Here is a 22,866-nt window from a genome sequence, read left to right as displayed (position 1 = left end):
AAAACCAGATTCTTATGCTTTTATTCCATAGATTTTACTGTGCTGGCATCATAACCATCTCATGTCATCTCACATCTCATAGACCATTTCAAGGACTATTCGTCACTGTAAGGAAGTGAAGTCTAGGTCCCTTGAACATTTCCTGCTAGTGATCAAACTCATTCAAAACAACAGTGGGAAGCACTCCATTCATACATAGTGACTTTAACAGTTACTAACTTTAACACGATTGTCATAAAATGTTATCACTAAAATGTTAATGTTTTTCGATTGCTGGATGCTCTCTGGATGAATGAAACTAACAGAAATTAAACTGTATAAATCTCTGAAAAATCAACCACAAATGGACGCATGAACTGCTGCAATGAAGTAAGATAGTTGGACTAGCAAGACATGCTGTACTAACAACTGTAAGATATGTAGCAGCACACATTTTATCTTTAGTAGGTGAACATAATTTATGCCAACTAATTTTAAGTTTGAGAGGTAGAGCTCTAAAAGTGACTAAAGATCGCACCCATTATAATAATTGAAGTTGCGCAACTCATTAACTATTATATTTAATCATTTAGCAGACACTTTTATCCAAAGCGACTTACACATTAGAAAAAAAAAAAAAAAACCTTGCCTTACCTTGTCTGGAGGTCATGCAGACAGCTTTATTGAATGGCTTCACTGATTATAATAGGAGCGATCCAATATTCCAGATCTCTCCACTGAGGAAATAATTGTGAGCATCGAAACTACGAGATAATTTCATTGCCTTTCTCGTGTAGACTCTCAGTATCAACAACACATCTGGATAAGTCACTTCAGGTAAACGTTTGATGTTCTTATGTTAACTCAGAGCCTTATTTAAAGGATCCAATAATGATACCGGAAATGCTTCAGGGTCAGTAGTGTTCAGATTCCTTTGTTAATATATACATACTTGAAATGGTCTATACAAAGTATTTCAAGATTTGTGCGGATGCTGCTGCTTTGTCACACTTAACCTGAATAGATAATTAGTAAATAGTTATAATTAAAGCACTTAACCAGCCACAGCAAAAAAAAAAAAAAAAAAAAAAAAACACTTAGTCATGAACGGACTATAATCTTTCATGAGAATTCAAACATCCATAAACTGTTCATCACTTAATAAAAGCAATATTACTTTTCTCTAAAGAACATTTATCATCATTGACAGAGCCATGTTTTTTACCTAGTACTGTAATTTGATTTGAAAGCATGTAATGCAATTTAGAATATATTTCAAGGCCACATACCAGTATTGCTCTCTTAATAAAACTCACCTGACTTTACTTCTAGTGCTGTCGGGGTCTTGAGCAGTTACCATGCCAACCTCTGTCCCACTTGGAGCATTCTCATACACGTCCATGACATAGTAGTCCATAGAAAAGACTGGAGCCTCATCAACATCCCCAATAATGAGATTTAGCATGGTGGTGTCTTTGAAGGGGCCCAGGTAAGAAAAACGAGGATCCAGATGGGCGTTGACACCTTCTATGTTCAAAGAGTAAGCCTTTTTCTTCTCGTAGTCCAGAGGCTAGAAAGGACATCAGTTATAAGATCAAGGCAGAAGCAGAAATGACATTTTGGCCAGCCTGGGAAAAGACAGGACATGGCTGAATGATCAGACATGAATATATTTGGCTACAGAACCCCAAATTTAAAGCTAACAGTTTGTGGCATATTAGTCTGTGTGAACGGTGCAAGTCAAATTCAGACCTTTCTGAGGGAGATGATGCCTTCTTTCTTGTCACTGTCAGTAGAGATGGAAAACATGGCAGCCCCTTCTTCATTGATAATTCTATATGTCATCTCAGCATTGATGCCAAGATCTTCGTCGTTGGCTTTGATTTTCCCAACAGCTTTCCCTACCTGAGCAGATTCTGGCACATACAACTGATAGTTCTCTGAAGTGGAGAATAAACAAACAGAACAGATGTGATTTTATTAAATGTAATAAATCTTTTGATTCAAATCTTAAAGAGTGTTACTTGTACTAAGCTAATTTCGAGGGTTCATACAGGATAAGCTCAAGAGAGCTCAATAAAAATTTTTACTTGCACAAAATAAAGCTCATATGAATGCAGCCATGTGGCATAAATTCACAGTATATTCAAAGGGATTTAGGGATTAGATATTATGTAGTAAGTGTGTGCCTAAAATCCAGACTTTTCCATGATGAAAGGGAGAGGAGAAGATGCCATACTTTGAGGGAATCTTGGTTGATTGTCGTTGACATCGGTCAGGGTGATGTTGATTGTGGTGGATCCAGACAGACCCCCTACAGAGCCGGCCATGTCTTTGGCTTGGATGATGACAGAGTACACCTCTCTACTTTCTCTGTCCATGTTTGGCAAAGCGGTTCTGATAACTCCTGTGACCCAGAGGGCAGAAAGGATAAATATAGCTCTTGCTGACCTAACTGTACATAACCCATTTCCCATTTTTGTAGGTTCAAAATTGTATTCCAATTTTTTCTTTGCAAATACACATTCCTACACAAAAATAAGGCTTAAGGGGAAAGCTTAATGAAATTTCTGTCATAATTTACTCACCCTCACTTTGTTCCAAACTTGTATGTGTTTCTTACGTGGAACACAAAAAGGGACGTTTTAAATGCTCATGCTTTTCCACACAATAAAAGTGGATGGGGACTAGGGGCTATCAAGTTCCAAAAAGGACAAAAAGTACCATGAACAACACCATAAAAGTCAGCCTGGTCTCATAAAATGTATGTGAGCATTGTAGCGTTTTTGCAAAACTGAATTGCGTGTTTCATTACACATTTGTCTGCAGTTTCCAAGTGAAATGTCCAGCGGGGGTGCCAAAATCGAGCAAAATGATGTTGTAATCAGACGTTTTTAAGTTTTTAAGGTGAATATTAGATGGAGGTTTTATTAAGTAAAACACACCTCCCTAACCTAAAACTTTACCCTAAACCTAATCAATAGTGTCCGAAAAGATAAATAAAAGTTTAACAAAACAGACAGTCTTACCCTTAACAAACACCTAACCCTAACCGATAGTGTTTTAAAATGCAAATTCAAAAAAAAAAAAAAAAAACTTACTGAAGCACCCATTTAATTTTGTGTTGCTTCTATGCCTCTTACACTTTTATACGTCTTTGGCTTGACTCGAACCATGGTCATCGAGTCCAAAATCCAATGCTCTATCAGATGAGCTACCAAGCTAGCCAATGATATAGGAATAACTGTGTATATGTAGGTGGGTCTGTAATTCAACTGATAACATTTATTATTCTTCAAAACATGCATTAAAGTAAAAGTGTTTTGATTTCATAACATAGCAGGGGGTGAGTAATAGAATAAAAAATACGTTTTTATAAAGTCATAATCAGCAGTTGTACTTGTGATTTATGTGACAATGAATAAAATGCACAGTTTTTGTAGTGCCTCTAGTGTTAATTTCACAAGGAAATTATAGCAAAACATAGAAAGCAGCACATACAAGTCAGTTTGCAAAAATGTATATAGAGAAACATTCATATGAATATACATTCCATGTCATGTGAAGCCATATGATAGTTTTGTGTTAGGTAGCCATTATTCACTGATAACCTTTGCTCAGTTGAAACTCTGAAAGACTACAAAAGTCGTATGGACTACAAAAAATAGCATATTGATACCATTTGATTACATTGACAGCAAATGTCAATGTTGGTTCTTGCATGTTGTGACCAAACATTATTAAAGTCAATGGCGCCACATTTGTTTTGAGAACTATAGTGGAAGAGAACATTTTCAGTGAATAAAGACTTCAATTTCAGTCCATTCTTCACACCAAGCTATAGCTACTATAGCTTCAGAAGACTTGTAATATAGCATCTGAACAGTAATAGACTACTTTTATGATATTTTCTGGGGCTATTTCTTGTAATTTAGGAGCTTGACAGATCCATTTCCTTTTCACTTTAATAATATGAAAAAGATTGGCCAAGGTCACCTTTTACATTCCATGGAATAAAGAAAGTCATGCTGGTTTGGAATGATATGAATGTGAGTAAATGACAGCAATTTAAATTTTGAGTGAACTATTCCTTTAATGTAGCTGCTAGCTATGCCTGCTGGCATTTCCAGCAATAACAGCCCAGTCTCTTTGAAGGGCACCTGTTCAGAATTTCATGTGTACACTGCAGATCCAATGACCCCTGGTTATTGAGGCGGTGCACAGCAAGTGGTTATCCTCTGCTTTGCCCCAGCTCCAACTTGGTGCAGAATCTCTTCAAACTTGTCAACACACCAGCAGGTGATGGTCGACCCCTAACCTCCATGTACTGTACATTCACTACCGGTCAAAAGTTTTGAAACACTTACTCATTCTTTATTTTAAATTTTTTTCTTCACATTTTAGAATAATAGTAAAGTCATCAAAACTATGGAATAACATAAATGGAACTATGGGAATTATGTTGTGACTATAAATATCCAAAATTAATCAAAACTGTGTTATATTTTAGCATCTTCAAAGTAGTCACCCTGTGTCTAGAATTTGCAGACATGTACTCTTGACATTTTCTCAACCAACTTCTTGAGGTATCACCCCGGGTTGCTTTTTAAACGGTATTGAAGGAGTTCCCATCTATGTTGGGCACTTATTGGCTGCTTTTATTTATTATTTGGTCCAAGTCATCAATTTCAAAACCTTTTTTTTTTTTTTTAAATAAATGTATATGTTGGCACAATTATATTTTTGTCTACAAAACTAATTTCAAACATTTAAGCATACGCCTTCAGATCAAAAGATTTTTAAGATCATGATAAACATTTCAGTCAAGTGTTTCAACATTTTTGACCAGTAGTGTATGTGGTGTAATCAGTGACTCCGGGCCTTAGCATGAACCTACTTGTCTGGATGCGCACGCACGCACGCACACACACACACATACACAAAGCAACCAGCATGCTGGCCATCATCTCATGCACACTCCACAGCTCAATAGAAAAGTCTGCCATCTGCTCCAACCATTCACTCAGGAGGATAGAGGGATGAAGGAATGGCTGGAGAGCTGAACCACATGGGTTTGCAATGTGAACTTGCATTTGTGCTCCTTTGGGCCATGAGATCCCATGACTTAACAATAAGCCCAGCCAGACAATACACCCCCCCCCCCCAGATCCCTGTGCACTGCACATGCAGCAAATCGATGTTTAAAGACAAAAGTTAATTGCATCATCTGAAATAGCAAGGCTTCTGCCAGTTCATAAAGGTGGGTGAATTATATTTAATTGTCAGTGATATGTTCAGTTCACAGTAGTATTACTTTTTATACCCAAGCATTTTAGCTTGCTCTTATTAAAATCAATACCATGTAAAACCTGATGCTATTACATGCTGCTGCATATTTTCAACAAAAAAAATGTAGGACAGTTGGGTCTGAGGGTAAATTTCCAAAGATTGTGTGGAATTCACTGAGCAGCTCTTGCAGTTTGATCTCGTAATTTTATATACAATGCCTCAATATTTTAGATCAAAGGTTACCTATTGTAACGGGGTAAGGGATGGACAAGGAGGAGGCGGGAACCGGCTAAACAGTCAACGTAAAGTTTAATGATAAAACAAACATAAACAAACGCAGACACACATGCAACAAGGCTGTGTGCATCTCTCTCTCTGCACTGGTGCCTCCGGCTCGTCTTTATCCCCCTCCCAGCTGATTAGCCTGATCCAGGGCCAGCCGTGTGTCCTCATGACCCGGCCCTCCTCCTCGTCACACTTCTCCATCGCCCGACTCAGGCCGGAGAGACCCCTGGCATGATGCAGTCCCCTCTACCGACAGGTCTTCCCTGCCTTTTGGAGCCCTGGGAAAGACGAGGGGAGGGAAAGGGGAGAGGGAAAGAGCGAGGTGGAGCGACAGAGAGACAGAGAGAGGAGAGAGAGAGAAGAACTTGCTCGCCGGCTCCAGGACATGCTGTTGCTCGGTCCTCAACTGCTCCTCCGCTCTCTGGCGGACACCAGCTCGCTCCTCCCCCAGTGGACGGAAGCAAGTCCTCCGGCCCCTGGCGGATGAAACCGCTCCTCCCTTTCTTCGGTCGACGGCAGCGGTTCCTCCGGCTCTTAGCGGCTGGGAGCGACCCCTCCATCCACAGGCAGACAGCCACGGCTGCATCAGCATCAGTATCCTTGCATCAGCAAGGATTCCGCGACAGCGCATCCCTCCTCCCTCCCGGGTTTCAGCACCAATGTAACGGGGTAAGGGAGGGGCAAGGAGGAGGCGGGAATGGCTAAACAGTCAATGTAAAGTTTAATGATGAAACTCAACATAAAACAAACATAAACAAACGCAGACACACTTGCAGCATGGCTGCACACATCCCTCTCTCTCTCTCTCGAACTGGCACCTCTGGCTCATCTTTATCCCCCTCCCAGCTGATTAGCCCGATCCAGAGCCAGCCATGTGTCCTCATGGCCCGACTCCACCTTCCTTCTCATCACACCCATCCTACTTCATTTTTAGATAAGTATACACATGCAACCAAGGGGTCAAGGTTTGGCTTGTTAACAGGGTCCAGTTAGCCCTGCTGGTTGATGCCAAAATCACACCATCTGGCTGCATACAGCATTTTTATCCATTGACTGCAATTCAAAATAGCTGTTTATTTTGGTGAATTAAAAATCATTGCAACAAACAAATGTATCACAAACATTTCATTATAGTACTATAGATGTTTTACCAATGCCATTTTTTTTTATATTTGGATTTGTTATTTTTATTAATTTTTTTTATTTTATTTTTATTATTCTCTGCCCTATGCTTTATTATTGATGAATTGTTTTAAAATCAAGAGACATCTGATGATATCATCACCCACTAAATGGGGTTCATTTGTGATTTTGCCTGATGAAGACCCAAGAGGTTGAAAAATTGCATTGCTAGAATTAATTTTGGAGTAATAATATCAATGTGTGGAAATTTACTGTTTTTTATTACTCATCCTGCATTTCTCATAATTTTCCAGATGGCTGTACAGCCTTGAAGAATATGAAACACAGTGTCAGGGTGGGCTGGATAGAGAGAAGGTGAGGACTCAAATGCAGCGAGTAAAGTGGGCTTTATTTAACTCAAAAACAAACAAAACAAACAAAAACTACCCTGAAGGAGAAAATTCTAAGGTCCAGGGCAGAACTCCAAGGTCCAGGGTGACTGAGCTCGATGCACCGGGCTGGAACAGGCACGACTGGGCAAGACAGGATCCGACAAGGAAGACACCTAACAGGGTGAACAACCACAATGAACTGGCATGGGACAGAAAACAAAGGGAGGTTAAATAGGGAAGGAACTAAGGAGGGTAATGAGTGAAAGCAGGTGAGGCAAATTAACTAATAACAAGGTAACAAGGGAGCGGGGCCAAGACGAGAGACTGGAGAGCACATGGCAAACAAACTTAACAGGAGCCATGTGCTCACACCGAACACAATAGACAATACAGAAGAGCACATGGCAAATGAACACAATCGTAAGCCATGTGCTCAAACAAAAAGCACAGCACACAAGACTGACAGAAGAACGCATGGGAAGAGAACTGAACCTGAAGTCATGCGCTCACAAGGACATGACATGGAGCATGAGTGTCCGGATCCTGACACCAGAACCGAAACCAAACTAGACCAAAGAGTCAGGATCCAGACACCATGTTCCGAACATGAAACACAAAATAGACAGAAGAGTGCAAGGCAAGGAAATCAAAACCCGAAGACGTGCTCTCACACAGAGACACTAACAAGGACAGATAGCAATGGCGGTTCTGGCTTACTTGGTGCCCTAGACAACATCAGAGATTGCACCCCCTTACCTTCCTAAAAATCACAAAAAGGCAATGTGGTGGTTAAATCCATGTCTTCAGAAGTGACATCATAGGTGTGGGTGAGAAACAGATAAATATTTAAGTAATTTTTTTATTCTATATGTCCACTTTCACATCTTAAAGTCACATATGATGCCTGTTTAGTTTCATTTTAGGATCTAAAATTGTAAGTGGAGATTTAGACTAAAAAGGGATTATCGATCTGTTTCTCACCCACACCTATCATATCACTTCTAAAGACATAAATTGAACCACTGGAGTCTTATGGATTACTTTTATCCTGCCTTTATGTGCTTTTTGGAGCTTCAAGGTTCTGGCCAACATTCACTTGCATTGTATGGACCTACAGAGCTGAAAAATTCTTCTTAAAATAATAATAATAATAATAATAATAATAATAATAATAATATATATATATATATATATATATATATATATATATATATATATATATATATATACACACACACACACACACTGGTGGCCAAAAGTTTGGAATAATGAACATATGTTGCTCTTATGGAAAGAAATTGGTACTTTATTCACCAAAGTGGCATTCAGCTGATACAATGTATAGTCAGGACATTAATATCATGAAAAATTTCTATTACAATTTCAAAAAAAAAAAAAGAAAAAGAAAAAGAAAAAACAATGTTCAGAACTTCTTCAGAACTTCTCATCAAAAATCCTCCACGTGCAGCACGACAGCTTTGCACATCCTTGGCATACTAGCTGTCAGTTTGTCCAGATACTCAGGTGACATTTCACCCCACACTTCCTGTAGCACTTGTCATAGAAGTGGCTGTCTTGTCTGGCACTTCTCACGCACCTTACAGTCTAGCTGATCCCACAAAAGCTCAATGGGGTTAAGATCCATAACACTCCCAATTATCTGTTGTTCAATGTCTGTTTCTTTGCCCACTCTAACCTTTTCTTTTTGTTTTTCTGTTTCAAAAGTGGCTTTTTCTTTGCAATTCTTCCCATAAGGCCTGCACCCCTGAGTCTTCTCTTTACTGTTGTACATAAAACTGGTGCTGAGCGGGTAGAATTCAATGAAGCTATCAGCTGAGTTGTGAGGCATCTATTTCTCAAACTAGAGACTCTGATGTACTTATCCTCTTGTTTAGTTGTACATCTGGCCTTCCACATCTCTTTCTGTCCTTGTTAGAACCAGTTGTCCTTTGTTTTTGAAGACTGTAGTGTACACCTTTGTATGGAATCTTCAGTTTTTTTGCAATTTCAAGCACTGTATAGCCTTCATTCCTCAAAACAATGATTGTCTGGCGAGTTTCTAGAGAAAGCTGTTTCTTTTTTGCCATTTTTGACCTAATATTGACCTTAAAATATGCCAGTCTATTGCATACTGTGGCAACTCAAAAACAAACATAAAGACAATGTTAAGCTTCATTTAACGAACCAAATAGCTTTCAACTGTGTTTGATATAATGGCAAGTAATTTTCTAGTACCAGATTAGCAATTTAGCATGATTGCTCAAGGATAAGGTGTTGGAGTGATGGCTGCTGGAAATGGGGCCTGTCTAGATTTGATCAAAAATTACTTTTTTACATCAGTAATGTCCTGACTATACTTTGTGATCATTTGAATGCCACTTGAATTAAAGTACCAATTTCCTTCCGAAACAGTAAAATCTGTACATTATTCAAAACTTTTGGCCACCAGTGTGTGTGTGTGTGTGTGTGTGTGTGTGTGTGTGTGTGTGTGTGTATGTATATATATATATATATATATATATATATATATATATATATATATATATGTATATATATTGCAAATTATATTAGCATGTACATTATATATACAGAACTTAAATTGCACAATTAAATTATAGAGTCAGTAAATAAAGATAATGGCAGAATACTTACAGATGGCTGCTTGTGCTATAACACATAATTCCTAATTTCAAATGTAACCTTCCCCTCCTAGTTTTCACTGATGCAAAATCATCAATGACTTTGTCAAATCTGACAAGCAATCACATGGTTGAGACTTATTTTCTCAAGACAACTGAGTTGATCCTGTGTCACGGTGTACCTATACTGTTGATTATATATCTTATGTTTGTTCAGAATGTAAGAATGCATTATGAACATCTATAATCCTAACCATTTAGAGCCTTTTAGGCTGATTAGCCCGATCTCGCGAGCTCTGTGAGGGGGCATGGTGGCATTATTTTGGGCACCTCTATCCCATTGCGAACTTGCGAGCTCGGGGCAGATGCAGGGTGGCACGTTTTGGGGCACCTTTCACCTACTGCGAGCAAGGGGCAGGGTTGCACAATTTGGGGCACCTTTCTCCCATTGCGATCTTGCGAACTCTGTGCAAGGGCGATCGATCAGGTACCCTGTCGTGCCGCCCCAGAGAGCATTGCCGCCCTAGGTGCCAGCCTATATCGCCTATGCCAGGATCCGCTACTGACAGATAGAGCACATGGCCAGGAAATAAACCCTGATCCATGTGCTCAACACAAACAAAGAACATGGATGTTAGGATTCCATCACAAACCAATAAACATGACTGACAAAGGTGACAGGATCCTGACACACAACCCTTTGAACCCATTAATAGACCAGTAAAAATGCCTCTCACATGGCAGGTGTGTCTGAATAGAGAGCTTGGTGGATCTTTTAATATTCAAGTATACATAAAATACTTTCCAAAAAGCCAACAAGTAAACACAAATTAATATATGCTGTACATTAACAAGTCCAAAATCCTAGCAAGAAACACAGAGAACCTGTGAGGGAGTGACAACAGGGGGATTTCAATTTCAATGTTATGTGAGAAAGTGTGAGATGGACGGTTTTTATATTAGAAAATGCAATGTTCCCTTTTTAAATGGACAAGACCAATGGGAGTAGAGAAATTATGCAAGCAGATACCTCAATCCACCAGATCAAATAAATACACGGCAGTGTTCAGCCCCAGAGAATGTCACAGAGATTGCACCCAGCCCATTGAGAGCAGACATCACCTGCCAGGACAGGGGATTTCAGCAGACAACACACCAAAAAAAGCAAATTGTTCATGTTAAACAGGCTCTTAGTATTCAGCTAGTAGCCACAAAGCAAAGACAGAAAGTAAATAACACAAACAGAAACAGACACTGATGCAGAGCAGGGTAAGCCCTTTTCTTTGTGCTCTGAGATGATTTCCTATGGAACAAAAGATAGTCAGCCCCTTCTAATGAAAGTGTGAAGTGTCAGGTAGGTTAAACCTCGCCCATAGATAGATAGGGGACACTAACTACTACACAAAGGTGGAGTGGAGTTAATTCTCAACTAAGGGGATAAGGTACAATGCAAGTTTGCATTTCAATTTGAATACAGATGGATGGGTGCCAACAATAGTTTAGGACAAATACAGAAAATAAACATAGCTGTAACGTGTGCTGGCTGCTGGCAATGGCAATGACGAAGACGATGACGAAGTGTAGAGAACCCAAGTGCAGTTTATTTACAAAGTACGTGAAATCCAAAGCCCTAACTACACATGAACTAAACTAAACATAAACATGAACATGACTTGACTTGATTTAAACATGGCTTGGCATAAACGTGGCTTGACTTAAACATCTACAATCATATTCAATACTTGACAACTATACAATGAAAACATGAGGGCTTAAATACGAGACATGGGAGAACAAACCAATGAACAAACAGAACTGATAACAAGATAATTAAACAATAAACCAATGAAAACATGACACATGAACATGGAGGGAAAACAAGACATCACATGACTAGGGAACAGGAACTAAACTTTTCAAAATAAAAGACATGAATCAACAAAATACACCTGACATATCCCCCCCACTAAGGGGTGGCTCCTGACACCCCAACACATAAACAAAACATGTAAAACATGACATAAATTCAAAGTTCTGTAGGGAGCTGGGGGCGGGGGTGTCTTGAGGTGTGGGGCGTGGCATGGCGAGAAAGGGCGAGGGGCATGGGACCAAGGCAAAGTTTGTGGGGGGTGGAGCCACGAGAGGCTCAAGGGGCGGAGCCATAGAAGGCGGAGCCATGAGAGGCTCGAGGGGCGGAGCCATGGAACTTGGTGCCCGGAGAGTAGCCGAAGACTCGAAAGGCCAGGGTGGAGCCGATGGCAGGGAGGACCAAGGCGGTGCTGGGGGATCGGAAGACTGCGCTGGAGCCAGTGGGACTGAGGACCAAGGTGGAGCCATAGGGAAGGAGGTCCCCAGTGAAGCTGACAGATTGGAGGGACAAGGCGCAGCCAGAGGATCGGAGAGCCAAAGCGGAGCCAGGTGACCGACAGACCAAGGAGGAGCCGGAGGGACGAGGGACCCCGGCACAGCCGACAGGCTGAAGGACCGCAGTGGAGCTGAGGGAATGCAGAGCTAAGGCAATGTCGAGGGACTGACAGGCCAAGGCGAAGTCCAGGGCTCGGAGGGTCCAGGCAGGGTCGGAGGGCCGAAAGTTCCCCTTGCCTGCTCAGGAGAACTAAGGGTGGGTATAAGGGTGGGAACCATCTCCAGGTCCCACTGCTCAGGTGTGGCTGTGACGTGGCATGGAGCAGGCTGAGGCGTTGCTGTGTCGTGGCATGGAGCAGGCTGAGGTGTTGCTGTGACATGGCATGGAGCAGGGTGAGGCGTTGCTGTGATGTGGCATGGAGCAGGCTGAGGCGTTGCTGTGACGTGGCATGGAGCAGGGTGAGGCGTTGCTGTGACGTGGCATGGAGCAGGCTGAGGCGTTGCTGTGACGTGGCATGGAGCAGGCTGAGGCGTTGCTGTGACGTGGCATGGAGCAAAAGATGCCGTTAGCTCAGCGACCATGACTAGAAACTCTGGCTTGGCGGCCATGACGTGAAATTCTGGCTCGGCGGCGGCCATGACGTGGAACTCTGGCTCAGTGGCGGCCATGTCGTGGAACTCTGGCTCGGAATCTGCCTCCCCCACAGTGAATGGGGAACCAATGAACCGTAGGGCGAGGTCAATATATTGAGCCAGGCTGAGGGAACTGCGACCGCCAGGCATCAAAAAAGAAATGGACTCATTCAGTCCAAATCTAAAACAGTCTTTGAGGGCAACCTCATTAAAGTCCACCTGGAAAGCCAGATCGCAAAAGTCCTCCACATAGTCCTCCAGGGGACGATTCCCCTGATGTAGGCACAGAAGCCGAACTGCTGGGTTCATGGTGGTCAAGTATTCTGTAACGTGTGCTGGCTGCTGGCAATGGCAATGATGAAGACGATGACGAAGTGTAGAGAACCCAAGTGCAGTTTATTTACAAAGTACGTGAAATCCAAAACCCTAACTACACGTGAACTAAACTAAACATAAACATGAACATGAACATGACTTGACTTGATTTAAACATGGCTTGGCATAAACGTGGCTTGACTTAAACATCTACAATCACATTCAATACTTGACAACTAGACAATGAAAACATGATGGCTTAAATACAAGACATGGGAGAACATAAACCAATGAACAAACAGAACTGATAACAAGATAATGTAACATTATTGTTATTATTATTATTATTATTTAACAAAATAAAGGTGTCTTATCATAAACATTCCTGATAGATTTACAGGACTTTCACCTGTTTGTAGGCTATATTAATTTTATTTTCATTTATTTTAATGTTTGAATTTGTATTTAATATTCACTGAAAAATGTGTGCTTGACATTTCAAATTTTGCTTGACACCTCCTGCCTTCAGAATAATGTTGTTATACTTGAACAGACAAACGAAAATTCAGGCAGATATTAATATCAGAAATACCAGGAGAAACCACAACATATTCCACAGCTATTTTATTAATAGGAACTATAAATGTAAGAGTAATATTAAAAATGGGCATTTCATTTAGTTTTGACGCACTTCCGGTTTAAGCCCGGCCCACACCCGGTTCTAACCGAATACAGAGACAGATACAGATAATTTTGTCATATGAACATATACAGATACAAATACAGATAACGGCTTCACTGCATACCCCTAAGTGTTATTATTTGTTAAATGTGTTGGTGATGGTGCTCTTTTGTTGATGCCTCAGTTAAAGGTGCACTCAATAATTTATCCCTCATTAAAAGATTTACTAAAAAATAAATTAATAGTAATTTTCAAACCTGTGTATAAAACTCAAGGCCAAAGTATACTTCGGGTGTGCACATTGCGTTTCACTCCGTGCAGAGTATGTGTGTCGCAAATTGTGTCATCATCACAGCTGTGTGGCTTGACTGCGCGCCGCCTAGATTTTCTTGACCTACGCACATGGTCCTCATCTGTCGCATGCGCCTGCTATTGACTGTATCACAAAGAAGTTGTAGTGGGCATGCATAAAATGCATTCTTATTCGCTCGTGGTCAGAAGAGTATACTCACAAAGGCAACGTGGTCGACCAGGAATGCTCAGAAACAAAGTATACCTGGGCCTTCACTCAGTTTTATTCTACATTGAGAGGGTCCCTTTATGGGGACAACCATGTTAGAATCACATGACCAGTCAAATTCTACTCACTTAATCTCAGTAACCACCCTGTTATTTGGCACTTTAAGGGCCTATTTACACTTGTTCACTTCATGCATTTGTACTGATCAGATAGCTATCCGATTGAATAAGCTCATTCCATTTACACATGACCACATCAATGTGTCTCCACCAAACGGATATAAATCCGATCTTCAATTCCTGCTGTGTGTTTTTCCCCTCAGAGCTTCTCATAGTAGGTATGACACGTCATGCGCATCAGCTTCGCTCATCAGTGTTTAGTTTCAGTTTCATCAGTGCTCTGCATCAAATAAATGAGGAAAAATATTCAGTCTCTCCTACAACGTGCATCTCTGTCTTAATTTGTAATTATTTATTGTGCGACACGAGCCCTATGCACATACTCGGTGACAGCTGTTATGTTTCGTGTTTTCCCTATGCTGATGCAGCGCTGTTTGGGTGGAGCAAAGTTTACATATGTGACTTGAACAGCCAGATGCATTTACACTTGACCGGTTTCGACTGGAATGCATCTCAAACCACCTCCTGAAGTGGTCTGAGTGATCGTATTGCAATCCATGTTAAATGCATTTCGGAGGGCATTTGCACCTGGTCTTTTCATGATCAGATTGCTATCCGATCAGTGAAAATGCATGAAGTGGCCAAGTGTAAACAGCCCCTAACTCATGGATTAAATTAATCATGGCTGACTGTGAATAGTGAGTTTTTACAATGGCATCAGTAACTTAACACTACTTTAATTGATGCTGCATCCAGACCCCTAGATGTCAGTGTAAGTCTAAGACAACATGTTCAAAAAAGTACTGAGTGCACCTTTAAGATGAACATTAAACATTACTAAATACCTTGTACTGACCAAATAAAGATGTAGAGCAATGGTTCTCAATCCTGGTCCTGGAGTTCCCCATTTCTTCACTGTTTGGGCATCTCCCATCATGTAACACACCTGATATAACTCATTAACTCATTAGTAGAAGCTCCAAGACTTGAACTAGAGTCAGATTAGGGATTAGCTGGGGTACTTCTGGACCAGAATTGTGAACCACTGATGGAGACCATGCCGAAAAGTCCATCTTAACCAGCATGCAGTTACCAGTGCTGGTTTGGTGCTGGTGCAGCTGGCTGAACAGTATATTTTTTTCTGGTAATGCTGGTGTAACAAGGTTAAAATGGGAAAGGAGGAGGTGGGAACTGGCTGAACAATCAAAGTAATATTTTAATAGGAACTTTAACAAAAAGACACAAAAACATATATGCACACATGGCAGCTGCATGTGGCTCTCTCTCTCCCAAACTGCTGCATTCCACTGCACTTATCCCTCTCCTCGGCTGATTAGTCCAACTGGGGGCCGGGAGGAGGGGGAAAGGGCTAAGCGAAGCAACAGCTAGAGAGAGAGAGAGAGAGGTGAGAGAGAGGAATTACCTGGTTCACCAGTGCCCAGATACGTTGTCGCCGGCCCTCAGCCACTCCCCAACCTCTGCCGGATGACAGCTCGCTCCTCCCCCGGTGGACGTTAGTGGGTCCTCCGGCCCTGGGCAGACAGTCACGCTCCTCCCCCTTTTTTCTCATTTCTTTTTTTTTCTCTATTCTTTTTTCTATGGGGGAAACGACAGCGTGCCTCAGATCCTCGGCGGCCGGCAGTGACGTCTCCGTCCACGGGCGGATGGCCGCGGCTGCTCCTTGGTTGGCAGGTAGGGGTGAGGACTCCACGACAGCACATCCCTCCTCCTTCCTGGGTTTCGGCACCAATGTAACAAGATTAAAATGGGAAAGGAGGAGGCGGGAACTGGCTGAACAATTTAAGTAATATTTTAGTAGGAACTTAAACAAAAAGACACAAAAACATAAACGCACACATGGCAGCTGCGTGTGGCTCTCTCTCTCCCGAACTGCCGCATTCCACTGCACTTAACCCTCTCCTCAGCTGATTAGCCCGTTTGGCCTTCCTTGTCACAGCTGGTTAACCGAGCAGGTCTCAGAAAGTCTTGTTGGAACACCAGCATCCTGTGTTGTGAACCAGCATTTAAAACACAACAAATGCTGTTGACCAGCTATAGTATGCTGCATGACTATTTTATTTTTTTTCTTTAGCAGGGAAGGATACACCAATGATGATGATTTTCTAGTCTTATATCTGTGGATAATCTTAAAACGTGAAAAGTTGCTATGTTTTTATAGCTGTGAAGCTCAAAGCAGAAGAGATGAGACACTATCAATGTTCTAATCACTCCTCTATCACTCTCCTAGAATGAGTGTCTCTCTAGGCCTGGAGTACAGGATTATCTGAGTGATTCAAATACACATCCACCACTCTCAGTGCTAAAGGTATAGGCACTTCCTGCCAAAATAAGGAAGCAATACTACATTTGCACAAGTGCAAACCCTATGATAACACTCCTGATGTGAACATTTTCATGTGGCCTCATAATCAAAACCTTCACAAGATACCCAGAAACAGGGTATTAGAGATCAGAGAAAGGATGAGATAGTTGTGAGAGTGACCATGCAGGGGATTACTGTGCATCCAGTCTCATAGAGTTTTAGCTGTGAAGACACCACTAGAAGACACACTGCCATCAGAGATCTGCTGCTTCAGTGGAGGGACACAATAGTCCCAGAGGCCCCAGCGGGAGAGAGACTGAATGAGCAATTACACATGATAAATAAATGCACAGTGGAGTACCCATGAAGCAATTCTGTATAAATTGGCTGGGTTCATGGTGGATATCTAAGTGATGGAAGCATGTATTGGTGCTGAGTTCAGTCTCTTGGGTTAGCAGCTCGTGTCGTTGATGACAGGGCACTGCTAAAATGCAGACACACTAACAGCTGGAACAGATGCGGCAAACCATTTTACCTTTTACACTGCTGATAGAGGTTCACACATACACACACTCCATCGTGGCACACTCAGCTGCAAACAAACATGTATAAGCCAAGCATATTTATCCTGCACCAAATAGGCTCTATCCTGGGATGAACACCCTCCAGGGGCATTCAACATAAACAAACACCACCAATGTAGAAATTGAACCAAATGTTTACTAAGCACAGAGTGAAAAAAGGGGCAGAAGGGGAGACATAAAATTAAGATATACACTGTAGGCAAGTGGTATATCATAATAAGCAGGCCACAGTTTTCCCCCACCACAGTGTAGCTCAGGTCATACAGTGCTACCTTTCCATAATGTGTTGATAAAATCATGAGAATTAGTTGTTCATCTACACGGGAGTAATTGAGTGTGCCATGTAAGTCTATGAGGAAAACCATCTATATTCATAATTCTGAATGAAGGTTTATTGATTTTATTTTTGAGATACACTTGAGAGTGATAACTTTCACATTTCCAGCATGATTGAATGGAATTTCAGTATGGATGCCTAAGTCCAAGCCCTGCTCATGAGCACAATAAACATTCCCTTTTTGTCTGTTTGTCCAACACACAAATCCAAATCCATTCTTTTAACTCTGATGTTTTGTTTGGGGTCTGAGAGACCCAAGGCCACTTTAAAAGCTTGAAAAACACACTTAACATTCAAGTATCTGGTCGATAATGCATTACTTTTTCAGATCTTATAAAAACTACTTATGAACAAATTTCTACTTGACAACATTCTTAAACCCTGCGAAAATCATTGTCTTCCTTCAAATCGAGACAAATCATTGATTTTGTTTTGTCTTGTTTTCCAGTAAAAATATCTAAACATTCCTAAGACAAATAGATTTAGTAGAGAAGCAAAATGACATAAGCTTTGTTTTTTAGACAAATAACACAATTTTGTGAGGTTTATGCTTAAAAACAGGGTAAGAAAAAAAAACTTTATTCAAAGGGATAAGAAGTGTATTTTTCATACCCCACTGAAAACTTTTTTTTAGTTGAAAAGAAAACCTTTTTTCATTTTTTTTTTTTTTTCTTTGTGTAAACCTCACTAATTATTTGTGCTTCCTGTTTCTTCTTTAAAGGATGTTTAGACATTTTTTATTTTACTGGAAAGCAAGACAAAAATAATTATTAGGAAAATGTTACTTCTGTTTGGCTCCTCAGACAACATTTATTTAAAACCAGAATACAAGCAAATAATTTTCTCATGCTAAGATTATCTGATTGGTATACTGGTTTTAATATTTATTTGTTTTATTGTATTTTTTACAATGTGATTTTACTGGGGTTAAATTGACTCAAATAATGTTACTATTCTGGTTAACAATCAACTTTCTGAGAAGTTTTTTTTGTTTTTTGTTTTTTGTTACAACACACGGTGCCTGCTATGTTTTGATTAGGTCAGAATTTTTTTTAGAAGAGTTTGAAGGAAAAGTACAATTTTGAAATGACAGTTATTATTATAGCATGCACATAATTTGGGGTCTCTATGACATTAAAACATTAAAGTCAATTTCAGCAGAATATGAGGGTTAGTTCTTGATTAATATCCTCTGAAAGTCTCTGCAAGAAAAGATGTATTGTGCTAGTAGTGTGGAGGGGGTTGCTTTTTTATTTTTTATTATTATTTCTTCAGAGGAAACAACATTTATGAAAGCCCCTCAAAAATGCGAGGGCCCATCAATTGTGGTCCACAGAGGGTAGCACAATAATTTTTGAGTTCCTTTGTAATCCAGAAAGCTGTTTCATGGAGCTGTAAAACTGTAAATCTGTATCTGTGTTTCCTACAGCATATTATTGTAGAATGACTCATTCTCTGATGACTTTGCCCACATAGACAATCAGAAAATATTCTAGTGGAGCCTTTCATAATCAATGGCATTTCAAACCATCATTACAGCATTTACCCCTTCCATACTATTTTGGGTCTTCTTTATTTTTGCCCTTTTCCCCTTTTATTTATTAGTAAGTATGGTGTAAAGAGTAAAGTATACAGGTGCGAGGAAGCTGGTGGGTTCGGGACATGACCCAGGACGGACTAAAATCTGGGTCCCTGTAAGCTCTGACCTGTTGTGAATGATTTTTACCAGATTTAAACTTTTGACAGGCTTACTTCAATTTGACATTAACATTTCAGCTTGAAACTTAATGGCATCCTTTACAGATGTGATTTGAACATGGCAATGTAAACCGCTTTCGCTCTCACAGTGTCTCTCACACACACTCAGTCACAAACAGCAAACTGTGACTCTTGAGCTGTGATTTGTCATGGAGGGTCAGTTTGACCCAGTAACAGATATGCATCCAACCAAAAACAGAATAGAAAACAGAAATAGAGAAGACAATAAAGGTCCTTGCCTACCAGTTTTGGGGTCAACAGTGAAGTAAGACTGCCCTTGCAGAATACTGTAAACTATCTTGGCACTGTTCCCATAGGTGGGGTCATCAGCGTCTGTGGCAGTGATCTGGAATACCGAAGTTCCTGGGTGGACAAACAATATTAAACAATATTAAAACAGTAAAACAGTTAAAAGCATTCACATGGCCTGCTAACAGTGTTGGGGAAAGATACTTTTTGACTTTTTGAATTTTTGAAAAATTTGTTAGCTATGCTATTTGCAAAAAAGTAGCTAACTACATTAAAGCTACTTCAGGAGACAATACCTTTTAAAATATTTAATCATTCGATTACTGTATATAAATTAATCAGAGCAACATTTTCTGGCACAAAAAAACAAAAACAAAAACAAAAAAACAATGAGGGTTCAATTAGGTTGACAGCATAACAGATACACAAATAATTAGTTGCAAGTAGTTGAAAAAACTGTAATAAACAGTAGCATTTAATCAAATATTAAACTATAAATAAGATGTTTTTTTTTGTTTTTTTTTTAAAGAAAATACAGTATTGTTTCACATTTCATTTTTATGATCTGAACAATGATCTGACAGTGCATTTGATTATTGCCTCTGTTTGCTCACTTTTAAAGCTATCTGCGCAAACAAAGTGACATTAAAAACAACAATGCAGCATTTATTTTGTTACTCCCCAACACTGCTTGCTAATGCTCAGATTTACATTGATTCAAATTGATGCATGTCACAAGCATGTTCCAGTTCCTTGGCAAACAGTGGGAGATGCAGTTTTCATATGCTTTGGCTTTTTATTTTGCTAATTTAAGTGATTCATCTTATTCGTTTGACGTGCACCAGGTTGAATTCACCTGTCACAAGCCTCTACTCCAAGCCTTAAAGCATCTAATGCAATTAGAAAGTGTAAGGCTTGGGCAATGGAGATAACACTGCTTTAGTCTGAAGCACATTATTTGGGGCTAATTTAAAAAGTTTTACACATTAACAAATGAATTGTGAAATGATCTGAATAGTGTACACTCACATGAGATAAAGACTGTACTCATAATAGTTTTCTATAAAAAGTGTTTTTATTATACAAGGTACGGGTCACCCCTTCTATGTGTTTCGCCATGTTGAAATGGCATGGTCCACTGTGTTTGACTAAACGTCAAAGAAGAAAATCCTTGCGCTCATTGGCTGCTGACTATGTAGATATGCGTATCTATGCTTAGCACAGTGTTGTTTGGTGATACGAAGAGCGAAAAGAACACAATGGAATATACTTATTATTGTGCTTTAGAAGCAGAGACAACAGGAGATTCAGTAGCTGTACTGCAGAAGAGGCGAAAAAGGTCTGAAACAAGAAGACAGAAAGAACCGGCAAAGGCAAAGAAACTAGAGTTAACATCGATATGACATACACAAGGTGGAAAGACTAGGAACACTTAATTTTAATGTGTCCTTGTTACACATATTACATGTATTTACTATAGTAACAACAGTCAATTATGCGTAATTACAAGCAACTAACCCTAAACCAAACCCTTACCCTAACCCTAAACCTATAGTAAGTACATGTTGTTTATTAGTAACAATCAGTAATTACTTGTGTAATTACACTGTAACAAGGATGCATTAAAATAAAGTGTAACCGAAAGATTTGATGACAAAGAAAAACTACTAGAGTAGTGATGCCTATGTTGCTTCTTTTTTGTTGAACATGTAAGGAATTATCAATTGTTTAGACCACTCTCTAAAAGAGTATCAGTCTTATGAGTACAGTCTTTATTTACAGTCTTTTTCCACTCCCTAAAAAAGAAGGGGGATTATCCGACTGGGCCGCCAGGTCTAGTCGGGGGGTGTCCCTCCCAAGGGGAGGACACCGTGGAGACCACACCTTGCCCCAAGAGAGGGGGGGATATTTAAGTGGAAGAATACATCACATGGTCTTTCCAACCATGTGGAGAGCCTTCAAGGTAGATCCTGCCCAATGGTGGAGGAGTTACTACAACATGGAGACTGGGACAGAGGGGCTCTGCCCAAGGAAGACGCAGTTTGCCAGCAGGGAAATAAATTAGCGGAAGATATAGATCGCATGGGGTTAGCCTTACAGGGAACCGCCACATGCGGAGCACCTACCCCAGAACCAGGCTCTTAGTTAGCGCGTGTACTGGGCCGGCAGCGAGTCTCTCCGAAAACTCGACTGCCACAGGGCTCGGAGGAAGTCAACCAGGGAACAACTTTTGTGAACACTACTGGGAATTAACAGCGCACGTCTTCAGCTCAAAAGGAGGTGGAAGGCGCTATGTGCAAACGATACACCCGGCCGGCTATCCCGGGCTTATCCGCTTGTGTTGCGTGCCACTACCTGGGACGAAAACGGTTCCACCCGGAGGTTGTAGAACCTTGCAAAGGTGCTGGGTGTTGCCCAGCCCACTGCTCTGCAAATGTCTGTTAGAGAGGCACCTCTGGCCAGGGCCCAAGAAGCCGCTACACCACGGGTAGAATGGGCTCGTAGCCCTACTGGGGGTCGGCATGTTTTGGGAGAGATATGCCATAGTTATGGCGTCAATGAGCCAGTGGGTGATCCTCTGCTTGGACACAGCGCTTCCTTTCTGCTGTGCACCAAAGCAGACAAAGAGCTGCTCAGAGACCCTAAAGTTCTGCGTGCGATCCAAATAGATGCGTAAGGCGTGCACTGGACACAACAACGACAGGGCTGGGTCTGCCTCCTCCTGGGGCAGCGCTTGCAGGTTCACCACCTGGTCCCTAAAAGGAGTGGGTATAGCCCAGTCAGGGTCTCAAGATCATGTGAGAATAGACCGGACCGAACTCCAGGCACGTTTTCGCTGACAGAGAATGCTTGCAGGTCACCTACCCTCTTGATGGAAGTGAGCGCAGTCAGGAGGGCAGTCTTCAAGGAGAGTGCCTTAAGCTCGGCTGACTGCAAAGCTCAAAGGGAGCTTTCTGTAGACCCTGAAAAACTACAGAGGTCCGATGAGGGAACGAGGCGCGGCCTGGAGGGATTCAGCCTCCTGGCGCCTCTTAGGAACCTGATGATCAGATCATGCTTCCCTGAGGACTTACCGTCGACTGCGTCGTGGTCTGCTGCTATGGCAGCAACGTACACCTTCAAGGTGGAAGGGGACAGCCTCCCTTCCAACCTCTCTTGCAGGAAGGAAAGCACTGATCTGACTGCACATCTCTGGGGGTCTACCATCGCAGGTGGGAGACAGCTTAGGTTTTCTGCGTCCCGTCCAGGGGCCAGACATGGAGATTCCAGAGGTCT

General features: G+C 41.1%; 1 protein-coding gene across 3 annotated transcripts in view; it reads right to left on the bottom strand.

Annotated features, from left to right (window-relative positions):
• LOC127440454 (cadherin-18-like) overlaps window positions 1-22,866 on the bottom strand; it is a 135,847-nt gene that overhangs the window by 42,238 nt on the left and 70,743 nt on the right. The window contains exons 4-7 of one of the 3 annotated variants that reach the window (XM_051697028.1): window positions 19,585-19,704; window positions 2,219-2,386; window positions 1,732-1,919; window positions 1,296-1,549 (exon numbers count right to left, since the gene is read on the bottom strand). In XM_051697028.1, coding sequence (XP_051552988.1) covers window positions 1,296-1,549; window positions 1,732-1,919; window positions 2,219-2,386; window positions 19,585-19,704 — 730 coding nt within the window. Of the gene's footprint in view, window positions 1-1,295; window positions 1,550-1,731; window positions 1,920-2,218; window positions 2,387-5,614; window positions 5,711-7,122; window positions 7,249-19,584; window positions 19,705-22,866 lie in introns of those variants that run through there. The other 2 variants (XM_051697029.1, XM_051697030.1) reach the window with 2 other exon arrangements.

Source organism: Myxocyprinus asiaticus, chromosome 5 (assembly GCF_019703515.2).
Source record: "Myxocyprinus asiaticus isolate MX2 ecotype Aquarium Trade chromosome 5, UBuf_Myxa_2, whole genome shotgun sequence".
Classification (NCBI taxonomy): Eukaryota; Metazoa; Chordata; class Actinopteri; order Cypriniformes; family Catostomidae; genus Myxocyprinus; species Myxocyprinus asiaticus.
Note: the sequence above shows the minus strand (reverse complement) of the source record. Positions and strands in the feature narration are given on the sequence as shown.